The 18314-nt window shown below is 46.6% G+C and overlaps 1 protein-coding gene across 4 annotated transcripts in view; it reads left to right on the top strand.

Moving 5' to 3' along the window:
• Positions 1-18314, top strand: part of LOC125462805 (voltage-dependent L-type calcium channel subunit alpha-1S-like) — a 158247-nt gene that overhangs the window by 29950 nt on the left and 109983 nt on the right. For all 4 annotated transcript variants that reach the window (XR_009447021.1, XM_059653514.1, XM_059653515.1 and 1 more), the window contains exons 3-7: positions 1390-1542; positions 3287-3483; positions 10262-10365; positions 13732-13883; positions 17787-17871. Coding sequence is in view for 3 of the 4 variants with exons in the window: in XM_059653514.1 (XP_059509497.1) it covers positions 1425-1542; positions 3287-3483; positions 10262-10365; positions 13732-13883; positions 17787-17871 (656 nt within the window). In the remaining variant the exon portion in view is untranslated. The remainder of the gene's footprint in view (positions 1-1389; positions 1543-3286; positions 3484-10261; positions 10366-13731; positions 13884-17786; positions 17872-18314) is intronic.

Below are 18314 nucleotides of genomic sequence, written 5' to 3'. Positions count from 1 at the left end.
TATTTCTCTTTAACCAAACCAGTATATCCTTTGAGATCCAGACTTACCTAAATATATCTGCTCCCAGTCAAGTCTGACGAAATCATATCTGATCTTATTAAAACCAACCTTCCTCAGAAAAGGATACAAAATTGCGCACAATATTCCAGATGTGGTTTCACCAAGGCCCTGTATAACTGCAACATATCCCTGCTACAGTACTCAGAACCTCTCGCAGTGAAGGCCAACATACTATTTGCCTTCTTTACTGCCTGCTGCACCTGCACATTTGCCTTCAGAGACTGGTGCACAAGGACACCCAGGTCTTTCTGCACACTCCCCTCCTCCAATTTACAGCCATTTGGGTAGTAATCTGCCTTCTTGCTTTTTGCTTCCGAAGCGAATAACCTCACATTTACCCAAATTATACTGCATCTGCCATTGATTTGGCCACTCACCCAACCTGTCCAGATCATGCTTAAGGATCTCTGCATCCTCCTCACAGTTCACTCTCCCACCCAACTTGGTATCATCTGCAAACTTGGAGATGTTACATTTTGTTCTCTCATCCAAATCATTGATATATATTGTGAATAGCTGGCATCCCAGCATCAATCCCTCTGGCATCCCACTAGTTAACGTCTGCCAATCTGAAAAGGACCCATTAATTCAGAGTGTTTCCTCTCTGCAAACTAGTTTCCTATTTATCTCAATACACATCCCCTAATCCCATATGTTTTAATCTTGTATAATAATCTCTTATGTGGGACTTTGTCAAACACTTCCTGAAAGTCCAAATATACCACATGACTCCCCCTTGTCAACTCTCTCTGTTACATCTTCATAGAATTCCAACAGATTTGTTAAACACGATTTCTCCTTCATAAATCCATGCTGACTCTGTCTGATCCTGCCATTGCTTTCTAAATGCTCTGCTGTAAAATCCTCGATATTGGATTTGAGAATTTTCCCCTCTACCAATGTTAAGCTTACTGGTGTATAACTCCCTATTTGCTCTCTGAATCCCTTTTTGAATATTGGAGTGACGTTAGCCATCCTCCAATCAACAGGGAATGTTCCAGAGTCGACAGAATCCTGGAAGATGACCACCAATGCATCCACTATTCCTACAGCCACTTCCCTAAGTACTCTGTGATATAAAGAATGCAGTTGAAATTTCATTGGTGTGTGTGGGATCTTGCTGTGTACAATTTCACACAGAGTTTCATACATTACATCAGTGACTATACCTCATTCGTTGTAAAGTGCGCTGGATACCCTGAGGTTGTGAGAGATGCTTTGCAAATGTAGAATCCTGTATGTAAATGTGTGCTAATATGTTAATAAAAGTGACATTGATATAATGACAGAACTTGGCCAAGCTGAGCACTCCCTTATCTCTGTGTTTAGGTTTGCAGGTGGTTCTGAACTCAATCATCAAGGCCATGGTCCCCCTTCTTCACATTGCTCTGCTGGTCCTTTTCATGATCATCATCTATGCCATCATTGGATTGGAGTTGTTCATGGGCAAAATGCACAAAACATGTTTTTACGTTGGTACAGGTACTGTGTGGACACGGTGCGACACACATGCGCATACACGATGTAGAGCGGTGTGAACACACACAGTGTAGATGTAACATGAGCCCACAGTGTAGACATGGCGTGAAGGAAGACACACAGTGTTGACGCAGCGTGAACATGGATATACAGTGTGAGCACGGACACATACCGTGTAGACATAGCCCTGGACAGTTTATATACGTGCGCACACACACACACACACACACACATACACACACACACACACACACACACACACACACACACACACACTCTGTCTCTCCCCCCTCCACACACACACACACACGCATACATGCGCAAACACACACACGCACACACTCTCTCGCTCTCTCTCCCCCCCACCATACACACACACACACAGACACACAGACACACAGACACAAACACACAGAGCACAAACGTAAGGTTGGGCTCTGAGTGACGGGTCAGTTGACAGGGAGAGAACACGGAGGGTTAATTTGGGCATGACTGTGTGCCATTGAAGTCTGTGAAAATTTGGTCAGTGTTATTTTCTCTTGTTTCTGTTGTAACTGTCTCTCGCTGTTGTCTTCCCACTCTCTTATTCTGTTCTTACCATTTCCCACTCTAACTCTACTCCTTCCCCTCCCTCCAATCCTGTTCTTCACTTTCCTCAAATCCTCTTCTTCTGTCTTACATATTTGTAACTTTTCCTCCCATTCCATTCCTCCTTATCTCTCTACTCCCCATTCTTCCACCATTTGCCTTTTCCTCTCTCTTTCTTTATTTTTCAATCCATTGTCATGTCTCTGCTCGTGCTTTCGTACACGCACCTCACTCTTCCTGTTCTTCCCTCCTTGTCTTCCCATCAATTCCATCACCCGGCTCTCTCTGCATTTTGCCTGTCCACTCTCATTCCTTTAACACATTGTACCTCTTCCTCTCGCTTCGACTTCACTCACACGCTGCCTACTTTCACATGCACCCTCTCCTCAATCATCCCTTCTTCTCACTCACTTCCTCCCCTCATTCTCCTCCTCACCATCACGCTCATTCTCCCGCTTAAACTTCTCCCCCTCACTCTCAACTCCCCCTTCCCCCATGCGCACCTTCCCCTCACTCACCCTCCCTGCTCTCTCACCCCCCTCCCCGCGCTCTCACCCCTCTCCCCCTCCCCCCTCACTCTCACACTGCTCTCTCCCCGTCCCCTTCCTCTCTCCCCATGCTCCTCCTCTCTCCCTGTCCCCCTCCTCTCTCCCCTTGCACTCTCCCCCTACCCCCCCATCTCTCCCTTCTGCCTCTCTCTTTCCCGCTTCCCCTCTTCTCTCCTCTTCCCCTCCCTGCTTTCTCTCCCCTCCCCGCACTCTCAACCGACTCCCCGTTCTCTCACCACCCCTCCCCCCTCTCTGTCCCCAACCCCTCCTCTCTCTCCTCCCCCTCCTCTGTCCCCCTCCCTGCTTGTGCACCCCAACCGCTCTCGCTCACCCCTCCCCCCTTCCTCTCTCCCCCTCTCCCCTCACCCTTATTCTTCCTCCTCACTCTCCACATCCTTCTCATTTTCTCTGTGCTCCTCTCTCCCCCTCCACCCCTCTCTTGCTCCTGCAATCTTCCCCTCCCCATTACACTCCCATTCCCCCGCTCACTCTCTCCCTCTTCCTCCTTTCACGCTTACCCTACCTCTACCGCTCTCCCTCCCGCCCCTCCCCGCTGTCCTCCCCCATCTTACACCCTTCTGCACGCCCCCCCCCCCCGCTCATTGACACAGATATTGTTGCTGATGTGTGGCCGGCCCCATGTGCGCATTCAGGACACGGCCGTCACTGCGCCATCAATGGCAGTGAGTGCAGGTCAGGCTGGCCAGGACCCAACACCGGCATCACTCACTTCGATAACTTCGGATTTGCCATGTTAACAGTTTACCAGTGTATTACCATGGAGGGCTGGACCAATGTGCTGTACTGGGTAAGGGATATTGGCGGCAGATGGACAATGTGTGATATTCCAACATCCCACACAATTCGTTAATGTTGCAACTGGAGCTCAAAAACAATCTCCCATTTAATACCCCACAACTCACTTCATCTCGCCTTATCCCACACACGCTCACTCTGTGATGCTCACACTCACTATGTGACCCTCGCGCTCACTCCGTGACCCTCGCGCTCACTCCGTGACCCTCGCGCTCACTCCGTGACCCTCGCGCTCACTATGTGACCCTCGCGCTCACTCCGTGACCTCGCGCTCACTCCGTGACCCCCTCTTTCTCCGTGACCCTCTCACTGTCGCTGTGACCCTCTCACTGTCGCTGTGACCCTCTCACTCTCTCCATGACCCTCACACTCTCTCCGTGACCCTGTCACTCTCTCCGTGACCCTTTCACTGTCGCCGTGACCCTCTCACTCTCCGTGACCCTCGCACCCACTCTGTGACCCTCTCGCTCTCTCCGTGACCCTCTCGCTGTCTCCGTGACCCTCTCACTCTTTTAAAGGAGGCCTCACCAATGTCCTGTAAAATCTCAACATGACGTCCCAACTCCTATACTCAAAGGACTGAGCAATGAAGGCAAACGTGCTAAATGCCTTTTTAACTACCCTGTCTGTACGTGATACAAACTTCAAAGAATGATGTACCTCCATCCCAAGGTCCTACAATTAATTGTAGAAGCCTGCCATTGTATATTGTACCAAAATGCAATGCCTCGCATTTATCCTAAGTGAACTTCATCTGCCATTTTTAGCCCATTCACCCATTTGATCAACATCCCTTTGTAATCTTAGAAAATCTTCTTCACTGTCTACTATGCCACCAATTTCGGTGCTGTCCGCAAACTTACTAACCATGCCTTCTATATTCTCATCCAAATCATTTATATGAATGACCAACAAAAGTGGACCCAAATCTGATCCATGTGGAGCACTGCTGGTCACAGGCCTCCAGTCCGAAAAGCAACTCTCTGCCATTACTGATAATGGGAACTGCAGATGCTGGAGAATCCAAGATAACGAAATGTGAGGCTGGATGAACACAGCAGGCCCAGCAGTATCTCAGGAGCACAAAAGCTGACGTTTCGGGCCTAGACCCCTGAAGGGTCTAGGCCCGAAACGTCAGCTTTTGTGCTCCTGAGATACTGCTGGGCCTGCTGTGTTCATCCAGCCTCACATTTTGTTATCTCTGCCATTACTCTCTGTCAATTACATTTCCAATTGGTAAGCTCTCCCTCAAACCCCGTGACCTCACTTGACTAATTAGTCTACGATGTGGAACCTTGTCAAAGGCTTCACTCAGATCCAAGCAAACAATGTCTACTGCTCTGCCACCATCAATCGTTTTGGTAACTTCTTCAAAAAACTCCATCAAATTTGTAAGACACAATTTTTCTGGCACAAAACCATGCTGACTATAGCCAAGATAACAAAGTGTGGAGCTGGATGAACACAGCAGGCCAAGCAGCATCAGAGGAGCAGGAAGGCTGACGTTTTGGGCCTAGACCCTTCTTCACTCCATGACCCTCGCACTCACTACGTGACCCTCACACTCTCTCCGTGACCCTCACACTCACTGTGCAACCCTCGCACTCACTCCCTGTGCAACCCTCACACTCACTCCCTGACCCTCGCACTCACTCGCTGACCCTCACACTTACTCAGTGACCCTTGCACTCTCTCTGTGACCATCGTACTCTCTCTGCTACCCTCACACTCTCTCCGCAACCCTCACACTCATGCCCTGACCCTCACACTCACTCCGTGATCTTCTCACTCACTCCCTTTTTTTCTGAAGAAGAGTCTAGGCCTGGAACGTCAGCTTTCCTGCTCCTCTGATGCTGCTTGGCCTGCTGCGTTCATCCAGCTCTACACCTTGTTATCTCAGATTCTCCAACATCTGCAGTTCCTACTATCTCTGACTATGCCTAATCAACTTTTGCCTCTCTGATTGTCCATAAGTGCTTTCTTTTGTACTCACCTCCAACAATTTACCCACAACCGAAGTCAGACTAACAGATCTATAATTCCCCAGTTTCTCCATACAACCTTTCTTAAACAAAGACACAACATTAGACACCCTCGAGTCACCAGGCCCCTCACCTGTAGTTATCGGTGATATGAATATTTCTGCAAGGAGTCTCTCAATTTCCTCCCTTATTTCCCACAATGTTCTGGGATACGTTAGATCAGGTCCCAGGGGCCTTTATACTCTCTCAGAACTTCCCGAACTTCCTCTTCTGTAATATGAGCTGTTTTTAAAAAATCAAAATTTATTTCTTTGCATTCTTTTAAATCCATTTCTTTGTCCACAGTAAAAACTTACCTGAAATATTCATTTACTATCTCCCCCTTCTCCTGGGGTTCAGACAAAAATGACCTTCTGATCTTTAAGAGGCCTCACCCTCTTTCTAGTTACCCTATTGCTGTTAATGTATTTGTAGTAACTCTGTAGATTATCTTTAATGTTATCTGCCAATGTGATCGCAAATCCCTTCTTTGCTTTCTTGATTTCTTTCTTGAGAATGCCCCTTCACTCTTTGTATTGATTTAGAGATTCAATTGAACCAAGTTGCCTTTATCTAAAATAATATTCTCTTTTATTCTTGACTAGAACCTCAACACCTTTATTCAGTTATTATTCCTTAATCTTGCCACCCTTACCCTTCACTGTAACAGGAACACAATATCACTGAGCTCTTGTCATGTCACTCTTGAATGACTCCCACTTGTCAGATGTCGTTTTCCTCGTAAACAGTCTCCTTCAACCAACTTTTGAAAGTTCTTGTCTCATACCATTAAAATTTGCCTTACTTCAATTAAGAACTTTAACTTTTATGGAAGGCTTATTCTTCTCCAATACCATTTTGAAACTAATAGAATTATGATCGCTAGACCCAAAGTGTTCTCCCACTTTTACTTCAGCTACCTGCCCTGCCTTATTGCCCAAAAGAAGGTCTAGTTTTGCTCCTTCTCTAGTAGGAGCATCCACTTATCAATAAAGAACATTTTCCTGAACACATTCGACAAATTCTTCACCATTAAACCTTTAACACTATGGTATCCCCATATGGTGTCAGTGTTTGGAAAATTAAAATCCCCCATTATTACAACCTTGTAATGCCTACATATATCTGAGATCTCCCGACATATTTGTTTCTCATTTTCCCTCTGACTATTAGGGGGCCTATCGTACAATCCCATCAAAGTGATCTTTCTTATTTCTAATTTCTACCCATATATTTTCACTGGATGATTTTTCAGAAACATCTCTTTAAGGTTTATTTCTGAATACTATTTAAACATTTTTCATTTGGAGCCTTTTGTCTGTTTGACTGACACACCGCCCCATATCTGTGAACAATCATCACACTTGCACCTCAACCTGACCCAGAACAATGTGACTCTCTGCTGGAACACAGTGTCCTGATTCCTGATTTGTTCCTGATTCTCATTAATCTCTACGTCTCTGACACCAGTCCAACATTTCTGACTTCCACCAGATGTAGATTTAGTACGATAATAAATGTGGATTGTCCAGGGTCACACGGCCTTCTGCAAATTCTCTCTTGTTACAATTATATCACAGGAATGTCAGCCCAATCTAATTTTGGTATAGTTGTAGGATCAGCTTGGAAACAAACCCTTTGGTCCAACTAGTCCAGGTCAACCATGATACAACTAAACCAGATCCAATTGCCTGCATTGGATCCACATCCCTCCGGACTTTCCTATTCATATACTTATCCAAATGTCTTTTAAATATTATAATTGTACCTGCATCACTGCTTCCTCAGGCAATTCATTCCACACTTTTCCACTACTAGCTGTAAAAAAAATTTGCCCCTCATGTCCTTTATAAATCTTTTTCCTCTCATCTTAAGAATGTTCCCCCAAGTTTTGAACTCACTTGCCTTAGGGAAAATACCTTTGCTGTCCACCTTATCTGTACCTCTCATGATTCAGTTAATTATTTAGAGTGTGAATTTGTCACCATTTCATTTTTCTACACAATTAAGGTAGCATTTGATCTTGTACAAAAACAGAAGTTGCTGGAAAAGCTCAGCAGGTCTGGCAGCATCTGTGAAAAAAAAGAAGCAGAGTTAACGTTTTGGGTCTGGTGGCTTCCCTCAGAACTGTCTTGAGGAAGGGTCACTGCACCCACAACATTAACTCTGACATTTTCTTCACAGATGCTGCCAGACCTGCTGAGCTTTTCCGGCAACTTCTGTTTTTGTTCCTGATTTACAGCATCTGCAGTTCTTTCGGTTTTAATTTAGCGTTTGATCTTGTTTAACTTGGTAAGTTATTTTTAAATATTTACCTGTAAACTTAGCCCTCTGCACTTCCCATCGTTGCTATCTCACTTTGTGAGATTTTTCTTTTAGTTAAGTTCAACTTATCCTGCTGCTGCTTTTATTTAAATCCCGAGGGTGACTGTCTGGATTATCCTTGTTTTCCTCCCATCTGTAGCTGCTAACTACAGGATTTTCAACTCAATGACTGGATAACTAGGCATTTAGCAGCCCAACCACCAATAACTACCAGAGATAACACAGTGTGGAGCTGGGAGGACAAAACCTTAGGAGCACAAAAGGGCCTAGACCCTTCATCAGACAGGGGGATGGGGAGAGGTTCTGAAATAAATAGGAAGAGAGGGGGAGGCGGACCGAAGATGGATAGAGGAGAAGATAGTGGAGAGGAGAGTATAGGTGGGGAGGTGGGGAGGGGATAGGTCAGTCCGGGGAGGATTGTAGACGGCGGAAGTGTTGGAGGATGATGTGTTGTATCCGGAGGTTGGTGGGGTGGTATGTGAGGACTAGGGGGATTCTCTTTGGGTGGTTATTGCGGGGGTGGGGTGTGAGGGATGTGTTGCGGGAAATGCGGGAGACATGGTCGAGGGCGTTCTCTACCACTGCGGGGGGAAGTTGCGGTCCTTGAAGAACGCGGAGATCTTGGATGTGCGGGAGTGGAGTGCCTCATCCTGGGAGCAGATGCAGCAGAGGCGAAGGAATTGGGAATAGGGGATGCAATTTTTGCAGGGGGTTGGGTGGGAGGAGGTGTATTCTCGGTAGCTGTGGGAGTCAGTGGACTTGAAATAGACATCAGTTTCTAGCTGGTTGCTTGAGATGGAGACAGAGAGGTCCAGGAAGGTGAGGGATGTGTTGGAGATGGCCCAGGTGAACTTGACGTTGGGGTGGAAGGTGTTGTTGAAATGGATGAACTGTTCGAGCTCCTCGTGGGAACATGAGGCGGTGCCGAAACAGTCATCCCACCAACCTCCGGATACAACGCATCATCCTCCGACACTTCTGCCATCTACAATCCAACCCCACCACCCAAGACATTTTTCCCTCCCCACCCTGTCTGCCTTCCGGAGAGACCACTCTCTCCGGGACTCCCTTGTCCGCTCCACACTCCCCACCAACCCCATCACACCTGGCACCTTCCCCTGCAACCGCACGAAGTGCTACACTTGCCCCCACACCTCCCCCCTCACCCCCATCCCAGGCCCCAAGATGACTTTCCACATCAAGCAGATGTTCACCTGCACATCTGCCAATGTGGTATACTGTATCCACTGTACCCGGTGTGGCTCCCTCTACATTGGGGAAACCAAGCGGAGGCTTGGGGACCACTTTGCAGAACACCCCCATTCGGTTCGCAATAAACAACTGCACCTCCCAGTCGCAAACCATTTTAACTCCCCCTCCCATTCCTTAGACGACATGTCCATCCTGGGCCTCCAGCAGTGCCACAATGATGCCACCCAAAGGTTGCAGGAACAGCAACTCATATTCCGCTTGGGAACCCTGCAGCCCAATGGTATCAATGTGGACTTCACAAGCTTCAAAATTGCCTCTTCCCCAACTGCATCCCAAAACCAGCCCAGCTCGTCCCCGCCTCCCTAATCTGTTCTTCCTCTCACCTATCTCTTCCTCCCTCCTCCATTTCCTACCTACTAACCTCATCCCGCCTCCTTGACCTGTCCGTCCTCCCTGGACTGACCTATCCCTCCCTACCTCCCCACCCATACTCTCCTCTCCACCTATCTTCTCCTTTATCCATCTTCGGTCTGCCTCTCACTCTCTCCCTATTTATTTCAGAACCCTCTCCCCATCCCCCTTTTCTGATGAAGGGTCTAGGCCCGAAACGTTAGCTTTTGTGCTCCTGAGATGCTGCTTGGCCTGCTGCATTCATCCAGCTTCACACTTTGTTATCTTGGATTCTCCAGCATCTGCAGTTCCCATTATCACCAGTAACTACCAGTTCACCAACCCATACACTGTCTGACTTTGGGTTCATCGGACTAATCACTGATTAATAACCAGTTCACCAACCCACCCACCAGTTAACTATGGTTCATCAGACAAAGCATCAATTAACCACTGGTTCACAACCTGGTCACCAGCTATCTGCAGGTTCACCACCGATTCACTACTGGTTCACCAATCCACCCACCGTCGAACTACTGGTTTACCAGGTTATGGACTGATTAACTACCAGTTTGCAAATACATTGACCAGTTAACTCCAGGTTCACCAAGCTAACTGTAGATTAACTACTAGTTAAAAATTATACTCACCATTTAATAAAGGTTCAGCAGGCTAACTGCTAATTAACGACTTGTACACTAGCCAGCTACTGGCCCAAAGCCTGGCTAATTACTGCCTAATAGACACTACCTTGTCACTGCTGCCATCTCCTCCACATGCCATTGGCCTTTCCTGTTGCTTGCATGTGTATCTGTCCTGCAGGTCAATGATGCCATTGGAAATGAGTGGCCTTGGATCTACTTTGTCAGTCTCATCCTGTTGGGCTCATTCTTCGTGCTGAACCTTGTACTGGGCGTCCTGAGTGGGTGAGTCACAATGTTCCAGTGCTGAAATAATGCATTTCACCCCACAAATTATCGTTGTTGTGTTTTTCATTTGAAATACCCACTTTAACCTAACCCTCATCATCCTTCAATATCCTCCCAATGGTCTCTCTCTCCTCACCCTTTAATATTCCCCCCCTCCTCACTTTGCACACTCTCTTCACCCTTCATTATTCCCTGCTCTAACCTCGCCCTGCACATTCTCCTCATCTTTGAGTATTCCTCTACTGTAACTTCACTCTCTATACTCTCCTCACCCTTCAGTATCTTCTCTCTCTAACCCCTCTCACCTCATCCTTTAATGAGCCCCACTCTAACCTCATTCTCCTCTTTAATACCAGCCACCATTATTTGTTCAGACTCACACATGACTCCACACTCACAGCAATGAGGTTGCCTCTTAACTGCTCTCTGAAATGGCCAAATGAGCTACTAAGTTCAAGAGTAATTAGGGAAGGTCAACAAGCCGAGAGTCCCTGCAATGTGAAAGCAGGCCATTCAGCCCATTGAGTCCGCATCAACTTTTCAAAGAACATCCAACACAGACCCACCCCCCTACTCCTGTAACCCTGCACTTCCCATGGTTAATCCACCTCGCCTGCACATCCCGGTGCACTATGGGAAATTTAGCATGGCCAATCCATCTAACCTGGACATCTTTGGACTGTGGGGGGAAACCGGAGCGCCCGGAGGGAATACACGCAGACACGAGGAGAATGTGCAAACTCCACACAGACAGTCGCCCAAGGGTGGAATCGAACCCAGGTCCCTGAGGCAGCAGTGCTAACCACTGAGCCACCATGCAGCCCTTAAATAAAGGCTGACATGGTCAGGAAACACTCATTTTGCTGAAATCCAGGATTGTACCTGGGACCTTCATGTCTTCATCTAATGCTCTCCTAACTGAGCTATTTTTGACTTATAGCTACACTTGCACAGGGACTTGAACTCTGGTCCCTCAGATTAAAAGTCTGACGTTCAGCCGACTGAGCTATCTGGGCTCACAAGTGCTGGGGTCATCAGCAATGGCCACATAACAAGTAAGGGAAAGGGTTTTAATTCATTACCATCTGCAGTGACCACTCAGATGCTGCTTGGCCTGCTGTGTTCATCCAGCTGTACACCTTGTTATCTCTGTCTGTCCCAATGTGATGCCTGTCAGATCTCCTGGCAGTTAGGCAGCCGACTGGTTCTTCATGGCCTCTCAGTTGGGTTTAGGACCAAGGATCAGGAGGACCTGGTCAACAAGAGTTGGTGTGCCACAGAGAGGCAGTGACTGCAGTCAGTACAGCTCCTTTCCCAGCCTTGCTCTCTGTCTCTCTCACTCACCAATTCCCCCTCCTCTTCCTCATTCCCATTCATGTCCTTCTCCCACTCACCACACTCCCGCCCATTTACTGCCCCTCCCGCTCTTCGCTGCTGTCCCCTTTCCTCTTCAGATCTTTCTCCCTCTCCCAATCCTCCTCCCCTCCCTCCTCTCTCCATCTCCCCCTTCCATTCCACCTCTTCTGTTCCCCTTCCTGCTCAGCTCCACCGCCCTGCTATAAATGCCAGTTGAAACCAAGTGAGTTGATAATTTTCATACTGGAGTTGCTGGATTTTGTTGGCCAGAATTATTAAAGGTTGCAAGGGAAAGGTGAGTTTTGAGGAGATTGCCAGAAGGTCAGTCATGATCATATGGATTGGCCTCTGCCTGTTCCTGGGTTTACCTGGTTGTTGGTGTAATTTTCATCCAGCCAGTTTTATGCATTGGAAGTGGTGGAGAGCCTGACCTCCTCCTGACACCGAGCTCGTTGACTTCAGCTTTCTTTAGAGAATATTTCAGCCTGTTCAGGCACTGCTGAATGGCACAACCATGTTCACTTGGCGAGAGAGGCAGTCACAGGTACTTTGAGTTTAATGTATTGATTCAAGCAGTGAGGGAATTGACAGCAATTCCATTTTTTTTGAATTCCCTCAGGCATGTGGACATCGCTGGCTGGGCCAACATTTATTGGCCACCTCCAGATGCCCTTGAGAAGGTAGTGGTGAGCTATGTTCTTGAACTCCTTTAACCACCTGTTATGCGTTGACCCACAATGCCATTAGGGAGGGCGTCCCAGTATTTTACACAGCAAGAGTGATTGAACAGTGATATATTTCCAATTCAAGATGGTGAGTGGCTTGAAAGGGATTTGCAGTTGGTGGCGTTCCCACGTATCTGTTGCCCTTGACCTTCCAGATGGAAATGGTTGTGGGTTTGGTCATTGGGTCGTGGGTTCATCCAGCTCTACACCTTGTTATCTCAGATTCTCCAGCATCTGCAGTTCCTACTATCTCTGGGTTTGGGAGGTGCTGCCTAAGGGTTTTGGGAATTTCTGACGTGCATCTAATCGGTGGTGGAGGGAGTGGATGCTTGTGGATGTGGTGCCAGTAAAGCAGGCTTCTTTTTTTGTAAAAACCAAAAGAACTGCAGATACTGTAAATCAGAAATAAAAACAGAAATGGCTGGAAAAGCTCAGCAGGTCTGGCAGCATTTGTGGAGTGAAGTCAGAGTTAATGTTTTGGGTTGAATGATCCTTCCTCAGAACGGTTTCTTTGTCCTGGATGATGGCAAACTTCTTAAATGTTATTGGAGTGGCACCCATTCCAAGCAAGTGGGGAACATTCCAGCGCACTCCTGACTTGTGTCCTGTGGATGATGGACAGGATTTGGGAAGTCAGGATTCATTCCTTGTTACAGTATTTCAAGCCTCTGACCTGCTGTTGTAGCCACTGTGTTCATGTGGTGACTGTAGTTGAGTTCTGGTCAATGGTAAAACCCCAGGATGTTGATAGTAGGTGATTTAGCGATGGTAACACCATTGATTGTCAAGGTATAGTAGTTAGATGATCTCTTATTGGAGATGGTCATTGCTTGGTATTTGTGTGGCATGAATGTTACTTGCCAGTTGTCACCCCAAGCCTGGATATTGTCCAGGGCTTCTTGCATTTGAACATGGACTGCTTCAGTGTCTGAGGAGATGTGGATGGTGCTGAATGTTGTGTGAACATCCCCACTTCAGACCTGATGATACAGCAAAGACCCATTAAATGGTGAAATCTGAAAGAAAATGACATTTTGTTTCGTACAACTGATTATTTTTGACGTTATTATTTTTATAGATTCAGACGAGGGTGTTACCCAAAATATGATAACTGAGGGCAGAGCCCTCCTACAACATGGCAGTGGGAAGGTCAGCCTCGGAATAGGCTCAGATCTCTAGTGTGGGGTGACTCCAAGATGTCAGCAATGCCATAAATTGGGTGTTTTGCAGAAAAATCATGCGTCTCTGAAGGTAACACCAAGACTTTCTGTCTGCCATCCAGGGAGTTTTCCAGGGAGAGAGAGAAGGCCAAGTCTCGGGGAGATTTCCAGAAGTTCAGAGAGAAGCAGCAGCTGGATGAGGATCTGAAAGGTTACCTTGACTGGATCACACACGCTGAGGATATTGACCTGGACCACATCAACCATGGAGATGGTAAGGAGCCTTAGAGGCAGATGGTGGTGTAGGGGTAATGCCATTAGATTAGGAGTAGAAGATCAGGCCACTGCTCTAGGGACATGAGTTCAAATCCCAAGTCCATTGAATTTAAACTCAATTAGTAAATCCGGGATTGAAAGCTACTGTTAGTAGTAGTGACTATAAAACTACTGTTTAATTTTGTAAAAACTCAAGTGGTTTCTAATGTCCTTGAGGCAAGGAAATCTGTTGTCCTTATCCAGTCTGGCCTGTATATCGCTTCAAACACACGGCCACATGGTGCATCTTAACTGTCCTCTTCAAAAGGCCTCAAACCAGGACAATTAGGGATGGGTGAAAAATACTTGCTTTGTCTGCAATGCCCACAGCCCGTGAAAAATTAAAAGGGGGAGAAAATGTTGATTGAGTCCTTGAGTCCACAGTCACCTCACACTTCGGCAATCCAACGCTGGAATTTGTGCTAAAGATTTGGTGCCCCGTATCTCTGACTTACCCCCCCGACCTCTTAATTCGACTAACTGCTTACACACGCATTGTTGTGTTTCTGCATGCACCTAGCCCTATAGTTTCTATTACCAACCAGCCCCCATAGGTTGGGACCAGCAGTGAGCTGCAAGGATCAGTGCTGGATCCACTGCTTTTTGTCATTTACACAAATGATTCAGGTGTGAATTTAGGAGGATATTTATTATATATGTAATGTAGGAGGTTAGTAAGTTTACAGCTGGCACCAAAATTGGCCATGCTGTGGACAGTGAACAAGTTGCCTATTAGGACAATGGGACCTTCATCAGCTGGGCCAATGACTTGAGGAATGGCAGATGAGGCTTAATTTAGATAAATGTAAGGTGTAGGACATTGGAAAGGCAAATCAGAGCAAGACTGATACGCTGACTGGTAGGGTCCCGGGGAGCGTTGCAAAACAATGAGACCTTGGAGTGCAGGTTCATAGTTCCTTGAAGGTAGAGTCACATGTAGACAGGGCGGTGAAGAAGGCATTTGGTACTCTTGCCTTTATTGGTCAATGTATTGAGTATTGCAGTTGGGAGGGTCATGTTGAAGCTGTACAGGATATTGGTTAGGCCACTTTTGGAATGTTGTGTTCAATTCTGGTCTCCCTGTTATAGAAAGTATGTTGTTAAACTTGAAAGGGTTCGGAACAGATTTACAAGGATGTTGCCAGGGTTGGAGAATTTGAGCTACAGGGAGAGGCTGAACAGGCTGGGGCTATTTTCCCAGGAGCCTCGTAGGCTAAGGGGTGATCTTGTAGATGTTTATAAAATCAGGAGGGGCATGGATAGGATGAAAAGCCAAGGTTAAGAAGTTAAGAAGGCATACGGTGTTTTAGCTTTTATTAATAGAGGGATCGAGTTCCAGAACCAAGAAGTTATGCTGTAGCTGTACAAAACTCTGGTGCAGCCGCACTTGGAGCATTGTGTACAGTTCTGGTCACCGCATTATAAGAAGGATGTGGAAGCTTTGGAAAGGGTGCAGAGGAGATTTAGTAGGATGTTGCCTGGTATGGAGGGAAGGTCTTATGAGGAAAGGCTGAGGGACTTGAGGCAGTTTTCATTAAAGAGAAGGTTGAGAGGTGACTTAATTGAAATATATAAAATAATCAGAGGGTTAGATAGGGTGGATAGGGAGAGCCTTTTTCCTAGGATGGTGACGGCGAGCACGAGGGGGCATAGCTTTAAATTGAGGCGTGAAAGATATAGGACAGATGTCAGAGGTGGTTTCTTTACTCAGAGAGTAGTAAGGGTATGGAACGCTTTGCCTGCAACGGTAGTAGATTCGCCGACTTTAGGTACATTTAAGTCGTCATTGGATAAGCACATGGACGTACATGGAATAGTGTAGGTTAGATGGGCTTGAGATCGGTATGACAGGTCGGCACAACATCGAGGGCCAAAGGGCCTGTACTGTGCTGTAATGTTCTATGAATAGGAAGGGTTTAGAGGGATATGGGCCAAATTGTGGAAAAAGGGACTGGATGAATTTAGGATATCTGGTCAACATGGATGAGATAACAAAGTGTAGAGCTGGATGAACACAGCAGGCCCAGCAGCATCTCAGGAGCACAAAAGCTGACGTTTTGGGCCGAGACCCTTCATCAGAGAGGCTGAGTTGAAGGGTCTGTTTTCATGCTGTACATCTCTCTGACTCTATAAGAGAGTTTGAGAATCTTGAGTTACAGCAAACAAAATGGTGAACTTCTTATCATTTCTCCCACTGTCTTTAATCCCAGCTGATGGCAATACTGAACAAGTCAGATCCTAGACTGAAACCAGGCTTAACTGATCGAATATCTAATTTTTACAATTGTCGTGGTTGGTTGCAACATATTCACATGAGACTGCAGATGTTCTCGAACAGCAGAACTTCAGTTTATTATGCGAAAAGATATGTAGAAGGCAGTTAGAAAGATCTTCACACAAGTATAAAAGTAGTTTCCCAATATCATCTGTTACAGAGATTAAATTGTAGAAAATATCACTGCTGTCTCAGATTTGTAAATCATTGTTAGTTCACACTTTCCTGTTTCTTTCACTTGATCGGTTGAAAACATTTTGTTTTCTGCCTCTGAGTCTGTTGGCATGAACCTCTCAGAATTCTGAAGGTCTAAATTTTCTCTGTTCTAAAACTTGAAGCTTTCTATCCAAACTCTCCTGGCTTAGAAGCTCCATATTGATGAGAAACCATTTTTGCTGAGGTTTCTGTCTCCCCTGAACTAACTGGCTTCTCTTCCACGAGAAACAGTTTTACCTTCTGAACTCAACTCCTGATTCTGCTCGACTATAACATTGAACTTTGTGTTTTGAAGTCAAAACTAAACTAATTGCCTCAATGTGTTTGCTCTGCCATAAACTCGACAGTCTAAATATTCGATTCATTAACATCACAGGACTTCTGCAAGGCACCCCACTGTAGTCACATGCTTTCTCTGAACTCATGCATCTAGGTCACTGGAGTTTTAGATATTAAAAGAAAACCTTCTTAGGACTGGTCAAGATCTATCTGCATCTGTTTTGAAATCCAAATCCAAAAATAAATACAGGCATGTTATATACATTTATCACACTTTCTGCTCCTTAAATATTGGTGCCTCCTCTGTGGAGGCTTGCTGACTGAAGTCCCACTCCAGAAACACGAACATGAATCGAGTGGAGCTCTGAGAGATTGTAGCACAGTTAGAATTGCTGTCTTTGGATAGACTCCTTCTGCCCCCTTAGCTGTAACTGAGATCCTACGACAATATTCAAAGAAAGCGGGCAAATTTTCACCGTCGTTCGGGGATAAATATTTCTCCCCCAACCACTATGATCAAAGCAGTTTATCTGGTCTTTAATACATTAATGTTTGTGGGACCTTGCTGTGCCAAAATTAGATTAGATTCCCTACAGTGTGGAAACAGGCCCTTCGGCCCAACAAGCCCACACTGCCCCTTGGACCTCCCACCCAGACCCATCTCCCTACAACCCACACACCCCTGAACACTACGGACAATGTAGCATGGCCAATCCACCTAGCCTGCACATCTTTGGATTGTGGGAGGAAACCGGAGCACCCGGAAGAAACCCATGCAGACACAGGGAGAATGTGCAAACTCCACACAGGCAGTTACCTGAGGCTGGAATCGAACCCAGGTCCCTGGTGCTGTGAGGCTGCAGTGCTAACCACTGAGCCACCGTGCCGCCCCTATTAGCTGCCATGTTTCCTACATTTCAACAGTGACCGCACTTTCAAAACATCTTCACTATTTGTGAAGTGCTGAGATTGGTAACGATCGTTTGCTCTGAAAGCAGACCTGGCTTAGGGATGTGCTGTGCAGCCCTCGGGGGGGGCACGGCTGGCATTTTGAAATGTGTGAACACAGTGAGTGCATCTCTGTTTGTGCAGGAGTGCTAACCTCAGATGAAGGTGGCTCCCTGGCCTCTCAGGAACTGCTCGAGTTGGAGGGAATGAGCCTGCTGTCACGTGTCAAGTAAGTTACCAGCTGCAGCCTATTCCTGTGTGAAAGGCCCGTTACAGCCAGCCCTGTTGGCCACGGAGTGGGGCAAGGGGACTGATTTGGAGTTGGTCTGGGTGAGGTTGGGGAGGTGGGTTGAGGGTTTCTACATGATGTGATGAGTTCATTTGTGTTGTTGCTTGCGGAGGTCTAGGATTCACAGTACTGGACTCAGAACGCGGGCGCCTTGAGTTCAGATCCCACTGCAACAAATAGTAAACCAGTAATGCAGAGAATGTGCAGGGCATGACTCAGCAAGCAGCCTCCTAGATATGTCCAAGCTGACACTTCAGGCCAGTGCTGGATTGCCAGAGGAGCCAGCATTAACAGTTTGGGTTTCCCCAAGGCCACTTTCTTCCTGATCTCATTACAGCCTTGTTTCAAGTATCGGCAAAAGAGTTGAATTCCAGGGGTGAGGT

This window comes from Stegostoma tigrinum, chromosome 21 (genome assembly GCF_030684315.1).
Source record: "Stegostoma tigrinum isolate sSteTig4 chromosome 21, sSteTig4.hap1, whole genome shotgun sequence".
NCBI lineage: Eukaryota > Metazoa > Chordata > Chondrichthyes > Orectolobiformes > Stegostomatidae > Stegostoma > Stegostoma tigrinum.
This window is presented reverse-complemented; position numbering and strand designations above follow the sequence as displayed.